We start from the raw sequence: 16,511 nt of genomic DNA on the forward strand, positions 1-16,511 counted from the left end.
TGAGCTCTCCGCCCTCATCATCCTCTAGCTCGAAAACGGCTAAGAGTATCTTAAATTGCTTCAGACAAAAGATGTATAGAATTTTATTATCTATAACTTTCATAATGAATACTTAAACAATTAGAGGTATAGGAAGGGAAGATATTCTAAAAAAATGCATTTTTATCTTCTTCAAAGTGTCAGATTAAGAAAACCCCCCTTGTTTAGTATCAGATCAATGGGTCAACACGTCTGCAACAATGAGATTAACCATCTGTATGAAAATCTGACACGCTAGAGTATGTTCAAGTAACGATTTTTTTGCATTTTCAAAGGACCGCTATGACCTTGCGTCACGTCCGAATTGTCAGTCTCTCGGAAAGTAGCTCCTTTGGGTCCAATTAGCATATCCTCTAAAAATATGACACGCTGGAAAAAAAAATTTCGAGCACGAAAACTGTCAGATAAGCTTGAATTTATTATCAGAGACACGTAGGGATTATTCAGTATTTCAATCTGACACACTAGCTAGAGTATGTACACTTGACGATTTTTTTTACATCTTTGGCACCCTGCAGACGCTTTCACCACATCTGAAAATGCATACATCAACCTTTTTTGTTTCTACCATCTAATCTTCAAAAGTTGTACCTGTTAAAGTGTTTGAGCATTAAATTCTGCGTCGGATAGCATTAAGATCTATTTGTTACCACCCATTTCAAAACAATTACATTTCGAAGTTGTGTCACTTTGGAAGATGCATGGAAAATCCACCATCACTAGCGACTGCTCTCTGTGCTGCATCCACATTTTTCTTCCTCGTATAAGATTTGCAACAAGAAATATGAAGTTTTACAGCCCTTAAAAAATCATGTTTCCCATCACTCCTCTTTTTACTGCACTCAAGCAATGTTGAGAAACTTCTAGATTTAACAGTCACATAGAACTCATCGTCTTCCTTTATTATATACTCACACACAAAACACTTGTCCGTCATTTTCAATCACAATATTATAGTCGCAAATGATTTTAAACCAAGGAAAATTTCAAGACTTGAAATGCACAAAGTCCGAGACCATCCGGTTTCTTACACGAATTGAAATGAATAGAGGAATACACAAAAAAAACCGGACAAGCGAAATGTTCACCAAATTCATTTTGAAATAACTTTTCAAGGCGTACATCGATTTTGATCATTTTGTTGTCTATTTGTAGTTTATCTACTTTATCATCTGATGTTGAGTCTGCAGGAATTTCAATTGAATTTGATGGTAGAACTGATAGTTGCAATTTCTTCTAAATTTCTGAATTAATTAGTGACGCAGTGATGGGCCTTTAAATGAGTTTTTGAAGATGATCTTCTCTTAGCATTTTCTTGTTCAATTTACGTCAATAGCTCTCTCCTGAAGGAAAATACGATTTTTCAAACGAAACTATGCAATTTATCAAGAATATACAAATAAAATTATGAAAAATAAACACATTCTTATATTCTAATAGGTACATATTGAGTATTGCCTCCACGTGGAACGTTTTCCCATTCTTCAGGAAGAACTGTTCTGAAAGCTGGAATAGATTCCGGTTGACGGTTGCGATTAAGCCTCCCACACATGCTCAATTGGGTTTAGATCGGGACTACTCGTAGGCCAGTCTAATCGATGGATGTTCATCTCATGGCATTGAACTCTGAAAGAACTGGAACGGTATCTCGATACATCAAACTGAGAAAGAGTGAAAGGGAAGATGTAGAGCAATCTATCTCTCTCTGCGCTCTGTCAATTGGTTTATAACGATGTAAACAAAAACAACCCGGGGCGTTGAAATGAAACGACTGCTGCGTCCGACGTCTGATGCAGTTATTCGATTGGTTGCCGAATCATTAGAAAGAGATGGGTTGCTTTACATCTTCCGTCTCTGTTGGACACACTTTTCGTCGTATTTCGGTACCTAAGAGGCTAAACCAGGTGAAATAGACAACAAAATGATCAAAATCGATGCTCACCTTAGTAGAGATTATATACTCTTATTATTAATAGGTTATTATAGAAGATATTTTCACAGAAATTGCGTTCAAACGAATATTTGTCAGTATTCTGAAAAATTTGTCAAATTTGAGATTTAACGTAACGGTAAGTATCTGGTCTCATTTGACGCAAAATTGAATGCTCTACAATATTCATATCGAACTTCTTTTCGAAATTTTCATTCCTACAGGAGATATGATCGACATCCCTTTAGGGGGCACATTTTAGCCCCACCCCCCTACTTATGCGAAACTCCGCCGAGGGGGAAAACCTTGGATATTTATATAGGGATATATCTGAAGCCATTTCAGCAATAAATTCTTTGGTTGAAAGTTTATCATAATTGGCTGATTTTAGAGTCTAACATTTTTGGAACAATGACGATCCTTGCAAAATCTACAACATTGTTCAATCGTTTTTAGGAAGCTAACTGCCTCAAAACGTAAATTTTAAAAGCTTCGAAAGGTTTCAGAAGTCTATTTTTTAGCATCCGACTGCAGAAAACTCAAACCTTCGATGCTTACATCAAATCTTTTACGCGTGCAAAACAGTACAACAGTAAATATTATTGATGCGTATTTTTAGATGACCCTGATAGAGCATATTACATCCTCCACTATTGAATTCTACAGTCCTTCATCTGCAGTCGACAGATTCCAGAGAAAAATAAGTTCGGGCGGAGTTACATGTTTATGATTCGGATGCATTTGTTTATGTGTGACAACCTTCAAGCATATAATAGACCAGACATTCACTTTTGGTTCATCAACCAGACGAAGCACAAATAATGTTGCGAAAGAAGATTTTTTATCTTATCTCGATCGATTTAAGTGTTTGTTTGGCGACCAATTAGTTTCATGGTGTACAATTGTTTCAGTGCAGTTTAGCAATTTCCATAATAAATGTGTTCAATGATGTTGTGGGTGTTATTTCTTTATGTTTGCGTTCCACCAGTTCAAAATGCAAATGTACTCTTTTTGTCAACTATTCCATCGTTCAGCCACCAGGTGATTTTCCAGCCAGTGTGGAAAGAGCTGTCTCTAAGAGGTCATAAAGTAACCGCAGTGACACCAAACCCTCTGAAAGATGAAACATTGACCAACCTCACAGAAATAGACCTTGGATATTTATACGAAATCATTAGAAAAGTTCCCAAAGATTCTTGGAATTTCATGCTCCACAAACCTAATTTTTTCAACGTGTTCATCAAAGACATTGTGATTAATGATATGTTTTCAAAGTTGCATGAAGATTTGTTGCAAAATCCAGAAATACAGAATTTAATAATCGGACATGAACAATTCGACGTTGTTATCGCGGAGTGGTTGTTTCCAACGCTTGGTGCTTTTGCAACGAAATTCAATTGTCCCCTGATTGGTATTTCATCGCTTGGTGTACCTATACCCGCTCTGGACGCTGTGGGGAATCCATCCCATCCAGTTTATACACCAGACCACAACCTTCCTTTAAGAAGAGAACTGTCATTCAGGGACAGACTATTATCGACATTATTTTCGGTATATGTAAGGTTTTTTTACCACTGGATTGTCCTACCTAGAGAAGATAAAACTGTGAAAAAGTATTTCGGAAATGACATGCCTTACATCGGAGAAATCGAAAGGAATGTTAGTCTGTTGCTATTAAATAGAAATCCTGTTTTTCATAAGGTTATGCCTGTTGTACCAGCAGTGATAGAGCTTGGGGGTGTCAGAACCTTGAAGACACTGCAACCGTTGAGTGTCGTAAGTATGAAACTGTAGAGGGTGGACCCAATAAAAAAGAGCCAACCCGTTTTTCTCGTATTTTAATGATGAATGAAATTTAGTGTTGTACTCTATTCAATGTAGTAAAGCCCACGAGAGTCTCGTCTAGTTCTACTCTCAGGGTATGTTTATGTGGAACACGAGACGGTGGTCTTGAATTTCATAAATATTACATTCATTTGTACTTTCACTCTGAAAACTTAATAGATCGTAAAAAGAAGCTGCTGTGGCCTAAACAAATAATACGATTCAACCACCATTAGTGAATCTTGCGTTTTGCAGCTTTCAATAAATTGGTGGAATAAGTCTATTCTCCTAACCTAACCTAACTCTATAGTCTATAATCTCTGCTCTCTACGAGTGTAGGTACAGTCAAAACCGATCTTGTGTAAGAGTGGTCATTCATTCATTCATCCATTCATTGCTGAATCTCGTTACAGAGAATAAGTCTACTAAAAGACTAAAAACCCGGACTATCGGTGCGATCGAATTTATAATTTCTTAGGGCTACTTGCGGCTGTGTGACCTCCTGTGTCTGAAGAGACCCAACCGTGACCTACAAATCCTTTCACACTCTGGACATGGATAGTCACCAACCAGATCTGGCCGCCGCTGTATTCTTCTCGAGTCTCCATTATAACTGTGCACCATAGACCTCTACTGTGACATGTCTAACGCTAGTTGTTCCCAGTTATGATTGGCAGTATATCCTTGAACCTCTTATACTGGCCTCCTGCTTTCCGAACTTGCTTTGTGTATTCGCCGTACAGAGTTATTTTGGGGAGTCTTGTGTCTTGCATCCTCAGAATGTGGCCGCTCCATCTGAGTCGGGCCTTTGTTACATGAGTCTCAATGGGCAAATTGTTTCTGTAATCCGTGTCTATACCTTCTTAAAACCGATGACATTTTCTGTCATTGTTTGTTTGTTTTGTCAAATGTGATCACAAAACTTGATATTTATTACGTCTATGTTGATCAGAAAACTTTCATGACCATTATTAATTACATTAATACAGACAAAATGCAATATGTTAAAATTCGAAAAAAATATATTTCGATATATTTGAGGTATAAAGATTTTAATAACATATATTTTGAAATTTAGAAAAATACCCCATTGTTATACAACTCGCGCGCTGTAAGACTTCTGCATTTGAAACATTGTGGAACCATCTGTTGTGCATTGTTTGTCTTAGATGACGTTGTTGCGTTTGTTCAAGCTGTTTAATTTGTCGCCTGTAGGGAGTCCAGCTTCCGTAAAGAAGCGTTGGGAGGACCACTGCTTTGTAAACAGCTGTCTTGGTCTTCAGATTGAGGTCGTGATTTTGAAACACTCTGTCCTTCAGCTTCCAGAATGTCCGTGATGCTGAATTGATACGGTTGTGTATTTCCGTTTCCAGGTTAGCCCTTGTATTTATGAAGCTTCCCAAGTATTTGAACTCCTCGACCTGTTCTAAAGTTTCATCCTCCAGGCTGATATCTGTTTGAAGGTTTTCTGGCGGACTTACCAGGATTTTGGTATTGTCAATATTGAGTATAAAGCTTCGTATATAGGTTTATAGGTGTCCAACATTATCTGTAGATTTTCTGGGCTGCTAGCGATAAGTGCGCAGTCATCTGCATATTGAAGTTCCGTGATAATCTTTGAACGGGTTTTTGCTCTGAGGCGCTTCAGGTTAAATAGGCCTCCGTCAAATCTGAATCTTATTCCAACACCTCTTACAGGTATACTCATGTCAGCAATTATCGAGACAGCTATGGCTAAAATATTGAACAGTAATGGCGCTAACACGCAGCCTTGTTATATTCCAGAGTTGGTTAAGAAATGGTCCCATGATTTTCCATAGCGCTCTCCGATTCACCGAGTCGAAGGCCTTACTTAAATCCATATAGGCTGTATAGATCCTTGATTGTTGTTCACGGGCCTTCTCTTGCCGCTGTCGCAGTGTGAAAATTATGTCCACTGTACCTCAATTGGGTCGAAAGCCGTAATGTTATTCAGGTAATAGCTTTTCTAAGAGTGGAATCAGACGATTAGCCATAATCTTCGAGAGAATTTTACATTTTACCGGCCACACTAAGCAACGATATGCCTCTGCAATTGTTGCAATTGGACGTATCGCCTTTGTTTTTATAGAGGTTGATAACTAAAGCGTCTCTGAAGTCTTGTGGCAGTTCCCCTTGTTCCCAGATCTTTCGGAATAGTGTTAGGAGACTACTAACTATATCTTCATCCAGGGCCTTGAATATCTCCGCTGAAAGGATGTCTATACCAGGTGACTTGCTGTTTTTCATATCTTTTATCGCACTTATTATTTCCGACATTGAGATTTCGTCATCAAGCGATGTCATCGGACTCTACGCGGGGAGCAGGTTTAAAATGGATAAATCCGAGTCGTTATTTTGATTCAACACCTGCGAGTAATGCTCCTTCCATCTTTCGAGAATTTTTCTATCATCAGTTAGAATAGCTACATGAGCATCTCTCATAGGAAAGTGAGCTTTTCTGCTTGGGCCATAAACTGTTTTAATAGCTTCAAAAAAACGTCATGGTTATCGGCGTAAGCTTGTATTTCCCTAGCTTTTTCTCTCTACCAGCTATCCTTGATTTTTCTTATTTCTTGACGGACCTCGCGATATTTTTGTTTATAAGACTGTTTTTGGCTGCAACATCGCCATTCTTGTTGATTGCTGTTTTCATTGATTCGAGTTTTGATTCCAAAAGGGGTGCGCTATAAGTTTCGTTGTCGGAGTGGTAAATCTTTGGCGTTCACTTTTTTTGGTCGCGTTTCTAGTTTTTCGATATCTATGGACGGGCAGGGTGAACTACGCTTACGATAACTTGAAAGAAATTCGCAAATTTTCTCTGATTACGTCCCCCCTTGATCATACCAATAACCCTATTAACTTCATCCGCCCTCAGGGCTCGTGGGTTAAACTTCCTTCCCTTGAATAAACATTCATTTAACACACTTGTTTTATGAATAACTATTATTCCATTTTGACGTTTAAAGACGACATTATTCAACCCTTAAGCAATAAGGGTAAGTGGGCGTTTATCCATTCAGGCCCGTTTGCACCAATCCCCCTTAAAATGAGTTCTTAACTAAGCGTAGTTTAAAGTTAATGTACGCTTAATTTTATTGTCAGTTGCACGACTGCGGCTTAACAGAATCTTAAGTAAGGGGCCCTTAATTTTTCATATCTAGTGTTATTTCAGTTTTGGTGCAACTTCATTCTAGTCTAATAAAGCCTTTTCATTGGTTGGCCGGTTGCCGATGATCGTTGTCATTTCATTAACCTAACTTTATTGTCCTGTCAGTCAGTGTCAAGTAAACTATTATATATTATCAAAGAGAGACAACTTTTTGTTGCCGAATTAGCATTATTATTGATAATGAAATGGATTGTCAAATAAAAGGTACTTGACGTTATTAGAAAAACCACAGCAGTTCTGCAGCCACTTTATGAGTTCAACAAATTATTTTAGGTTAGAATCCCGCCCTTAAATACCTAAGTGGTCATTACAGAAGCGCTTAAATTTAAGGCTAGCTTTGGCCATTTAAATGTCACTTTACAGTTGGTGCAACGTAATTTAAGTTAAAGGTTCATTTTAAGGGACACTTAACACTAAGTGCGTTTGGTGCGAACTGGTCTCGGTGAAATAATATAATACTAAATATGATATGATAGGCCCCATCTTTTCCCTGCAATTTTTAAATTTTTTTCCGCCTACTTCTACCTGAAATGAATAAGTTCACGAATTTTGTAAAAAAAATTATGAGGAAATACGGAATTCGATCTAAAGAAGTATTCAATAGCAATATAAGCAATATTACTGTTCCATAAAATTCCTGTAAACTCTGCAGAAGCTGGAAGATTATCTGCAAGTTAAAAATGATAAAAAATTATTCAAGTAGAAATACAGATAGGTACTATGGGCAGAGCTAATATTAATAGAAAATAAAACTCTATTAAGGGTAGATTTGACTAAAGTCATCAAGAAAAAAGAAAAATATCAGCCGATGATTTGGATATTTTCATGGAAAAAATTTTCAACAAGATAATGTTGAAAATTGAAAGGGAAAAAGTTCCAAGCACTATTCCATAAATTGAATTAATGAAACTTACTTCACAATTGAATATTTCATGTACCTACATACATACATACAACCTTTCGATTCATTTCCTTTAATTTTTCAATAATAACATTATTTATTCAAGGACATATTTCTGAACTCCTCAACTGTTCAACTTTACGCAAGACAAAGTGAAAAGTAAAGAAACGATGATGAGGTAGCTCTGAAGGTTTGAAGTATTTATATTTCGGCTTTCGGAGATGTCAATGTGAGAAAGAGTTTGTTTTAATTTAAATCTGAGTTTAAATCAAGCTGAGTTGATCACCGTTTCGTGAAATTGACCCTTACGTTTATGAGCACTTATTTGCTGGGCTTAGACCTCTGTATGTCTCCCTTTTATTAATAAACGAATTGATTAAATAAATACCTGAAAGGCCATTCTCACATTTAATTAAGGCCCGCCAGTTCCGAACAATTTTTCGTCGTAGAGGAAATTGTGTTGCTGCACTGATGAGGTCAATAAATGAGACCGAAAATATGGTCTTCTTTTTTCTTCTTCGATGGGATGGTTTTTCTTCTTTATTTTGTGTTTGAGGTCCAAATTTTCTAACTCTAAAACAAAAGAGTAGATAAGAGCGCAAAGCTGGGTAGTCCGTTTTGACCGTTTTCGGGTAGTTACTGGATTTTTTCCATTCGCATTTTTCTTCCCTTCTATCTCAACAAGTAAGTCATATGCCAACTAGGAATCAAAAAATATTATTTTCTTTTACACAACTAAAAAGTTGCTCCTCAACGATAATGTTCATTATGTATAGGTTTCGAATACACTTGAGTGGCGATATTTGTGTCATAAGAAAATATAATTACAGTTATAATTTTCTATGAAGCACCAACCGAGGTCATTGGCCGAAATAATCGACTTGTTATGCTAGTCAACGCCAACAGAAGAAGGGATCAGTTGAGCATAACCCGTAGTAGATTCCAAGTATCATTACCTTGCATTTATCCGCCTCATATCAAAATGTGAATATTTCGCTACTTACTTAATTTGAAAATATAGATTTTAAATATTTCCCATTGTGTACAGTGATTTGTAAAAATTAAGTCATTGATAAAGAGACTTTAGATCACTAGATATTCAAGCTCCACTCAACTTACAACCAGTGTAATCTTATCAATTGAATCCAGATAGCAAAAATAGTTAAGTTTCACGTATGCTTCATACAAATTATTTCATTCACCATAGAGTTTGTGGTTAGCATTCTAGTGTATTTGTTCGAAAAATGTGGTTAAAAATGTTACCTTTTGTGTTATTGATTTTTTTAATAATGAAACCAGTGGAAAATGCAAACATCCTCTTCGTGACAACGTTTCCATCAGTTAGTCACCAATCGGCTTTTCAGCCAATCTGGAGGGAACTTTCTCTGCGAGGGCATAAAGTGACAGTCATATGTTCCCATCCTCTCAAGGATAAATCGTTGACAAATCTGACTGAGATAGATCTGGGCGGAATGCGTAAACAAGCCATGAATAAAATGCCGAAAGATCTAATGAAATATATGACACAGAAGCCAACTTTTCTCATGACATTCACCAAGGATATGATTGCCACCAGTTTATTCTCGGAGATGAATAAACGTATCTTGGAACATGAAGAAGTCCAGAAGGTCATAAAAGGAAATCAGAAGTTCGACCTGGTGATTGCTGAGTGGCTATTTCCGACCGTATCTGCTTTTTCAGTCAGGTTCAACTGTCCCTTGATTGGTATGACTTCTTTGGGTGCGCCTATTGTTGCTCTGGATACTGTTGGAAACCCCTCTCATCCGATATTATCGCCTGATCACAATCTTCCTATTGGAAGAGATCTGTCATTCAGAGATAGGATATTATCCACTTTATATTCTGTCTATGTAAGGGTCTATTACCACTGGGTGGTTCTTCCCAGGGAAGATAGAACAATAAAAAAAATCTTTGGAGAACACATGCCCTACATAGGCGATATTGAACGCACTGTCAGTTTGATATTATTGAACAGAAACACAGTTTTCCACAAGATAATGCCGGTTCTTCCCAATGTTATCGAGCTCGGAGGTGTGAGGAATGTTAAGGTTCAAAAACCACTCGAACCTGTAAGTAGAGAAAAAAAATATATAAGAGAAAAATATTTTTTAATTGGAGCACTCTAACGTCTAACCGTGAAAACGATTTCAATTTCGAGAGCATCTTCTTAGAGCTCTTGAATAAAAAGTTTTACGATCGAGCTTCACAAGAGCTATTTTGGAGTAGCAAAAATAATAAAACAATTCTGCAGTATTTACTATTTTTCGATACCAGCTCATTTCGATACCAGGCCCGGATCTAGGGGGGGGGCAAGCGGGGCGCTTGCCCCGGGCGTCAGCTTAAGGGGGCGCCAAAATCAACTATGGGTTGAAATTTTTTTTTACTTTCTCGGAAAAAATTAATTTCCTAGAGCTAAAATCGAAACTGTAGAATGGAAACATGATAAACCATCACTATGCCAAAAATCTTCAAAATCAATGAGGGATGGATTAATTAACTGTATATGTATTATTCGGTCATCTAGGAATGACCGCCACACTTGGGTGAAATAGGTCAAAAGATGGGATAAGTCTACAATGTGTCGCAAGCATAGAGCCAGTAATTTCTTTGCCTAGGAAATTACCGACTCATCCCCATTTCATCTGGAACTAAGGGCCAAAATTTCCGATTTTTAAGGACCATAACTTAAAAACTAATCCTTTCAGCAAAATTCTGTTCGCATATTCATAATCCATGCTCTCGATTTAGTAAATACAACAATATTGGTGGAAATCGTAGAGATCGAAAATTTTTCAAATTTTCCATACTGTACCTATGGATTTTTTGAAAAATATTTTTGGTCTCCGATCAAAACTAAATTCATACTGTACACTAATACGAGGGAGTAGAACACGAATATGCAAACAGATATTTTTTAAAAATTAAGTTTTCAAGTTATGGTCGATGGAAAATCGAAAATTTTGGACCTTCGCGGAAAAAATTATAAAATCTAAACTGTTAGCGGCAGATGAATGATGTGTGGTTTTTTCTATTCGCAAAGAACCAATCTACCACAAAAAAAAATCAGCATATGACTAGTGCTTCTTTTCTGGCTGCTACACCTCTTCAAAGTTGACCAATTTCTTCGAAATTTTGCACTTATAGTGATTTATTTCACAAAATACTGATCCTACAAAAAAATCAAATTGCATATTCGTAATCTACGACCTCGAATTAATAAGTAAAATGACCCGGGTCGATAAATGTCGCTGAAAAAATTAATTTTCGTTCGGAATAATTTCGTTCGTAAAGCGCGGATAAAAACGATAGGTGAGCGAGAGTTGCAAACGACATTCTTGTAAAAACAAACTTTTTTATTTTTCGAACGATTTCAACCCGAGTCATTTTTTCTACTAATTGGTGGTCGAAGATTACGAATAAGCAATTAGATTTTTCCTAAGATGAGTACTTTGGGGGAAAAAATAACTTTTAATGGAACAATGGGAAAAAAATAAGAGTTATTTTTTTCCTAAAGTTTTGAAAAAATTTAATTGCATATTCGTAATCAACGACCTCGAATTAGTGAAAAAAATATCTCGGGTTGAAATCGCGATGACGAGTATGCAATTATATGTTCCCTAAGAACCTTAGAGGGGGGGGGGGGGGGCGCCATCATGAATTTTTGCCCCGGTCAGAAAAAATCGTAGATCCGGGCCTGTCGATACCAACTGACAGAAAAAGACTTAGGACACAAGTGTAAAAAAATAATTATTCGCAATTTTTTTCACAATGGTCATAACAATCTTCTTCTTGTTCAATCCTCCAACAATCGTCTTAAAAATGGAGTGAAATAGGGTAAATAAGAGCACTTCATCAACATGAGCACTTTCAATAAACTGTCTCAATATTCTACACTTTTTTCACCCTAAATCACACGATACGACAAATTGTCAAGTGACCTGATGCAACTAATCGTATAGACTAGGATGTACTGAACCATTGTTCAGCTATATATATGTTTATGTTCTGTTTCGTTTATCCGATGCCGGAGTCACAGTCCCGTTCTTGAAATTTCTGAATTCTAGGGGTTGTAGCTCAGCCATCTTGAATATTTTATATGGATAATTTTTGGTGAAATTGCTTATGTTGATGACTACCTTATTTCGAAAGAAACCTCACCTTTGAAAATATCCTGTGTAAAGCCAGTAGAATATTTAGATGAAACTATAGGAGTACCGTTGTCCAATAGAATTCGTTTATTGAATCATATTCATTGGAAAGTTTTGACGGCGAAAATATGCAACTACGTCTTTTTTATTAACTTCTATCAGCTTCGACTATTAGGAATGATTCAAGTAATGTTGGGATTATTACATGACAGAAGAGATTGTTGATTATTTTTCTCACTTTCTTGAGATCTTTCTTATCGGGTAAAATGATTTGTGACAAAAAAAAACAAAATATGTTCTAACCGTATTTTTAACCTACACATAGTGAAATATTTGGCTGGCATGTAGGTATATTCAATTCAAAATAAATGTAATTTCAGGAACTCAAAAAATTCTTAGACAATTCGAAAAATGGAGTGGTGTACTTCAGTTTAGGGTCTAATGTCCTCAGTTCAAATCTTCCAGAGGATTTGATAGAAAAATACATTAAAGTTTTTGAACAAATACCATACAACGTTTTGTGGAAATGGGAAACAGACAAGCTTCCCAGACAACCAAAGAATGTTTTCATACACAAATGGTTACCACAGACATCAGTACTAGGTGAGTTGACTATAGTATATCCAAATCCAAGAGGCCAGCGGTAAACATTGCACCATGCAATGATCACGCGTCAAGAATGTGATAACGCAGAGGTGTACTAATAAATTTTATTCCGAGAGCGTTATATTTTAAAACTTTTTATGTGTTCCAGTTCCGGTGAAAAATATGTACCTATGCTTATCTACGAGTCTCAGTAATGAACAATTAATCTAAAGTTCCCACTTTAATACATACTATGTATATAAATGTGTTACAATATTTTTTGTAAAAGTGACTAGTCCGTAGTGTCGTCAGAAGATGCAGAACTTTCTTCTAAGTTGACGATGACTGGTGTTATATCATCCATAATATTATCCAATTTCCACATGTTCACCTCAACTTTTTGTTTGACATGTTCCACACACTTTCTCCATCTTTCGGAAGTAACCCGTGAGAGAGCCTCTTGAAAAAGATTTTGGACGTCAGTCATTTTAAATGTGGTGTTTTTATCTGCCACAAAATTCTTGACATCGGCCCAAATCAATTCAATAGGGTTCAGTTCGCAGTGGTAGGGCGGTAATCTAAGAACGGTAATATTTTGGGCCTTTGCAGTTTCATCCACGATGTATTTTTCAAACTTTTCTTTGTTCTGCCTGACTATCTTCAACAATTGCGCTTTTATGAGGTCAGGGGTGAAATCAATATTTTTTTCCCTCAACCATTGTTGGATATCACTCTTTCTGAATAGTGAGTTAGGAATTTTTTCCATTTTCCTTGAATGGTAAGGAGCATTATCTAAAACTACTACAGAATTTTCCTCCAATTTAGGAAGTATACCCTCAAACCACTTTTCGAAGGACTGACCATCCATTTCTTCATGGTAGTCACCAGTTTTTTTGGATTGGAAAGTCCAGAGTCCTCCAGTTAAAAAACCAGTGTCACTGCCAATATGACATACTATAATTCTCTGCCCTTTGCCTGGAAAAATATATTCACTACATTTGAAAAAGAATGTTGAAATTGTTCTTCACCAAAAAGGTACTTACATCAAGTTTCACAAAACTTTGATTGCTCGATCAACAATTTGGCATTCGATTTCCCGAAGGAAATCATTGAAACTTTCATATTTCCGAATATATTGGAGGAGTAGCAGTTGAGAATCATTAAATGGGCGTGAATAGATAATTATTTGGTGCAAGAATGATATTCCGAATGCTTATGACCAACTTATCGACTGAAAACTAATTGACGTTCATCCGTCAATCCATCGTTGATTCTCTGATCAAGCTTTATGAAACCGAGGTTCAAACGAGGGTTAAACTCAAAATTCAAGACCTTACCAGACGGATTTTTCAATCCAGTAGATAGTCCAGCAAGTAACGCTTGCCGAGAAGATGTAACCGTTTCATCGGTCCACACTTTGGATTTAGTATGACCGGCATTTACCCAAGTTTCATCCAAGTAGTAAATCTTCCTGTTTTCATCACGGAAGGCCCTAATTTTCGTGAGATACTTTCTTCTCCAACATTTAATGTCGTCACGATCCATTAAAAAACTGTTGCGTTGGCGACGTCCATATTTGAAATTAAGTTTTTTCAATATAATAGAGAAGGTACTCTTCTTAAAATTTGGCAAATTCGAGTCTTCATTAACTATTTTTAATACTTTCTCTATAGTCGGGTGTTCATTTCTGAAGAAAAACTCGTGAACTTTTCGCCGTATTACATTTTTATCGAAATCTGATAAGGACTCCCATTTGGTGGTCCGATTTTGATTTGTTGCCGGCTGTGATAGAACACCGGAATTTATGTATTCAGAAATAATTCTCCTTACACTTCGAGCTCCAATGCCAAGTCTCTCAGCAACTCGGAGTTCTACGTCCTTTAAACACATTCCTGCATTTTGAATCATCTCAATTTTATAAGTATTCAAAATAATTTCTTTTATCTCGGCACTGAAGTGTCGTTTCAGACGTCTCTTTTTTGGAGGACTTAAGTCAACACGCGATTCCTCAGCAGTATCAGTACTTGACATTATCTTAAATGCTTGTAACTTGAATAACTTGCTACAACTGTAAACCAATTTACGAAAGACAAAACAATGAATGACCTCTGCAGTTCTGCACAACAATTCGCATACAAAATGAATCAAACGTAATGCGGTTCTGCGGAGAGTGGTTCTTACTTTCGCCTGCACACATGGCGTTCCTAAAGCTTTGACCAATAAGAGGAGTACATCAAATACGATCACGCGTTCGTCAGTTTGTTTACGCTGGCCTCTCGGATTTGGATAGACTATAGTTATCATCACTATATAAATATTGTAATTATCACTTAAAAATTTAAAATTGTCACCCTGAAACAATTTCTGATGCTTAAGCTTAAGAAGTTTAAGATCCTGATTGTTATTTCCTATTTCATAAATAGATTTTTATTTTACCACAGATTTCAATTGTTTCAGACATTTTGGGGTTTGCCATCATAATTAGTTAATTAGTTTCGTGAAGAAAACCAACAACTCAAATAATTTTATAATTTAACGAAATTACTAAAATTTACTGAATAATATCGCCTATTTTTGTACAGCTCATCCAAACGTGAAGTTGTTCATGATGCAAGGAGGGCTCCAGTCAATGGAAGAAACCATCAATTACCACGTCCCTGTTATTGGAATGCCATCGCATTCAGATCAAACCATGAATGTTGATACTGCTGTCAAATATGGTTTTGGTATAGGTATTGACTTTGATGATATAACAGTAGAAAATTTGAAGGCTGCCATTATGGAAATAATGACAAACAAGAGGTAATATTATTTATATTAATCGAAATAATCATGCCTTAAGGCAATATAAATATAATAAACTGACTTAATTCAGATGCATACCACGGACCACTGAATCGTATATCGTTTCATACTGGGTGTCGCTCTATTTTACTGGATAGTACTTTGTAGCGCGTGCTATTAGTATTGAATAAGAGTCATTCCATCAATTCCAAACGTTTTTCCATCGGAGAAAAAGCTATGTTGCTCTGATGAGGTCAAATGAGGCCGAAACTATGATCAGCATCTGCTTTTCTTCGGTGGAGCGTACACCATTTAGGGCCCTGAAGATGGCGAATTGGCTAGTTCAATTCAGATCGTAACACTCTTGATGATATTTATATCAGCGGGTGGTATGCATCTGAATTAAATCAGTTTATTATTCATATTGTCGCTGGTTATGAAAAATGTCCATTGGATACCTACCTGTAAGATTATTTTGTCACAAAAAGCCGCATTGATACTGAGAAATGTATTTAAAAAAACTTATCGGATTTTTTTTTCATTTCAGTTACAAAGAAAATGTGATGCATATAGAAAAACTTATGAATGATTCTCCAGTAAAGGGAATAGATAAAGCCATTTGGTGGATAGAATACGTGATAAGGCATAAAGGTGCAAAGCACCTACGAAGTCCATCAATGGACATTCCATGGTACCAGTATTTACTTCTTGACGTCATGGCTGTGATATTTTCAGTGCTCGCCTTATTAATATTTATTATTTATAAACTAGCTAAACTCAGTGTTCATTTATATAGAATGTTATTCTGTAAAAAATCCAAAACGAAAAAGGAATAAATGTGGTACTTGACCTAGTTGCCATACTTATTTTAGACTGATGTTTATTTCGAACCAAAACATACTATACATTTACATTACATACTATTTACAAGTCACAAGTCATGGGTATTGCTCCAACTCTTATGCATTCTTTGGGCATTTAGACCTGCCAAGTCGACCCGTGTGTCTATTATGGCCCACAAATAAGCTCAAGCAGGAGCTATAGGTACATCACCTTTCAGTAATATCTTCTTAGGAATGAGATTGTAAA

The 16,511-nt window shown here is 36.4% G+C and overlaps 1 protein-coding gene across 2 annotated transcripts; it reads left to right on the forward strand.

Annotated features, from left to right (window-relative positions):
- The first annotated feature begins 2,890 nt into the window (after window positions 1-2,890).
- LOC123314502 (UDP-glucosyltransferase 2-like) lies at window positions 2,891-16,293 on the forward strand. 2 transcript variants are annotated; one of them, XM_044899834.1, is made up of 4 exons: window positions 2,891-3,745; window positions 12,434-12,656; window positions 15,221-15,440; window positions 15,970-16,293. In XM_044899834.1, the coding sequence occupies exons 1-4, from the start codon at window positions 2,906-2,908 to the stop codon at window positions 16,256-16,258; spliced, it is 1,572 nt and encodes a 523-aa protein (XP_044755769.1). In that variant the 5' UTR covers window positions 2,891-2,905; the 3' UTR covers window positions 16,259-16,293. The 2 variants fall into 2 exon arrangements, with proteins under 2 accessions (XP_044755769.1, XP_044755760.1); XM_044899825.1 differs by lacking the exon at window positions 2,891-3,745 and adding an exon at window positions 9,004-9,974.
- Window positions 16,294-16,511: the final 218 nt, after the last annotated feature.

This window comes from Coccinella septempunctata, chromosome 1 (genome assembly GCF_907165205.1).
Source record: "Coccinella septempunctata chromosome 1, icCocSept1.1, whole genome shotgun sequence".
Taxonomy (NCBI): Eukaryota; Metazoa; Arthropoda; class Insecta; order Coleoptera; family Coccinellidae; genus Coccinella; species Coccinella septempunctata.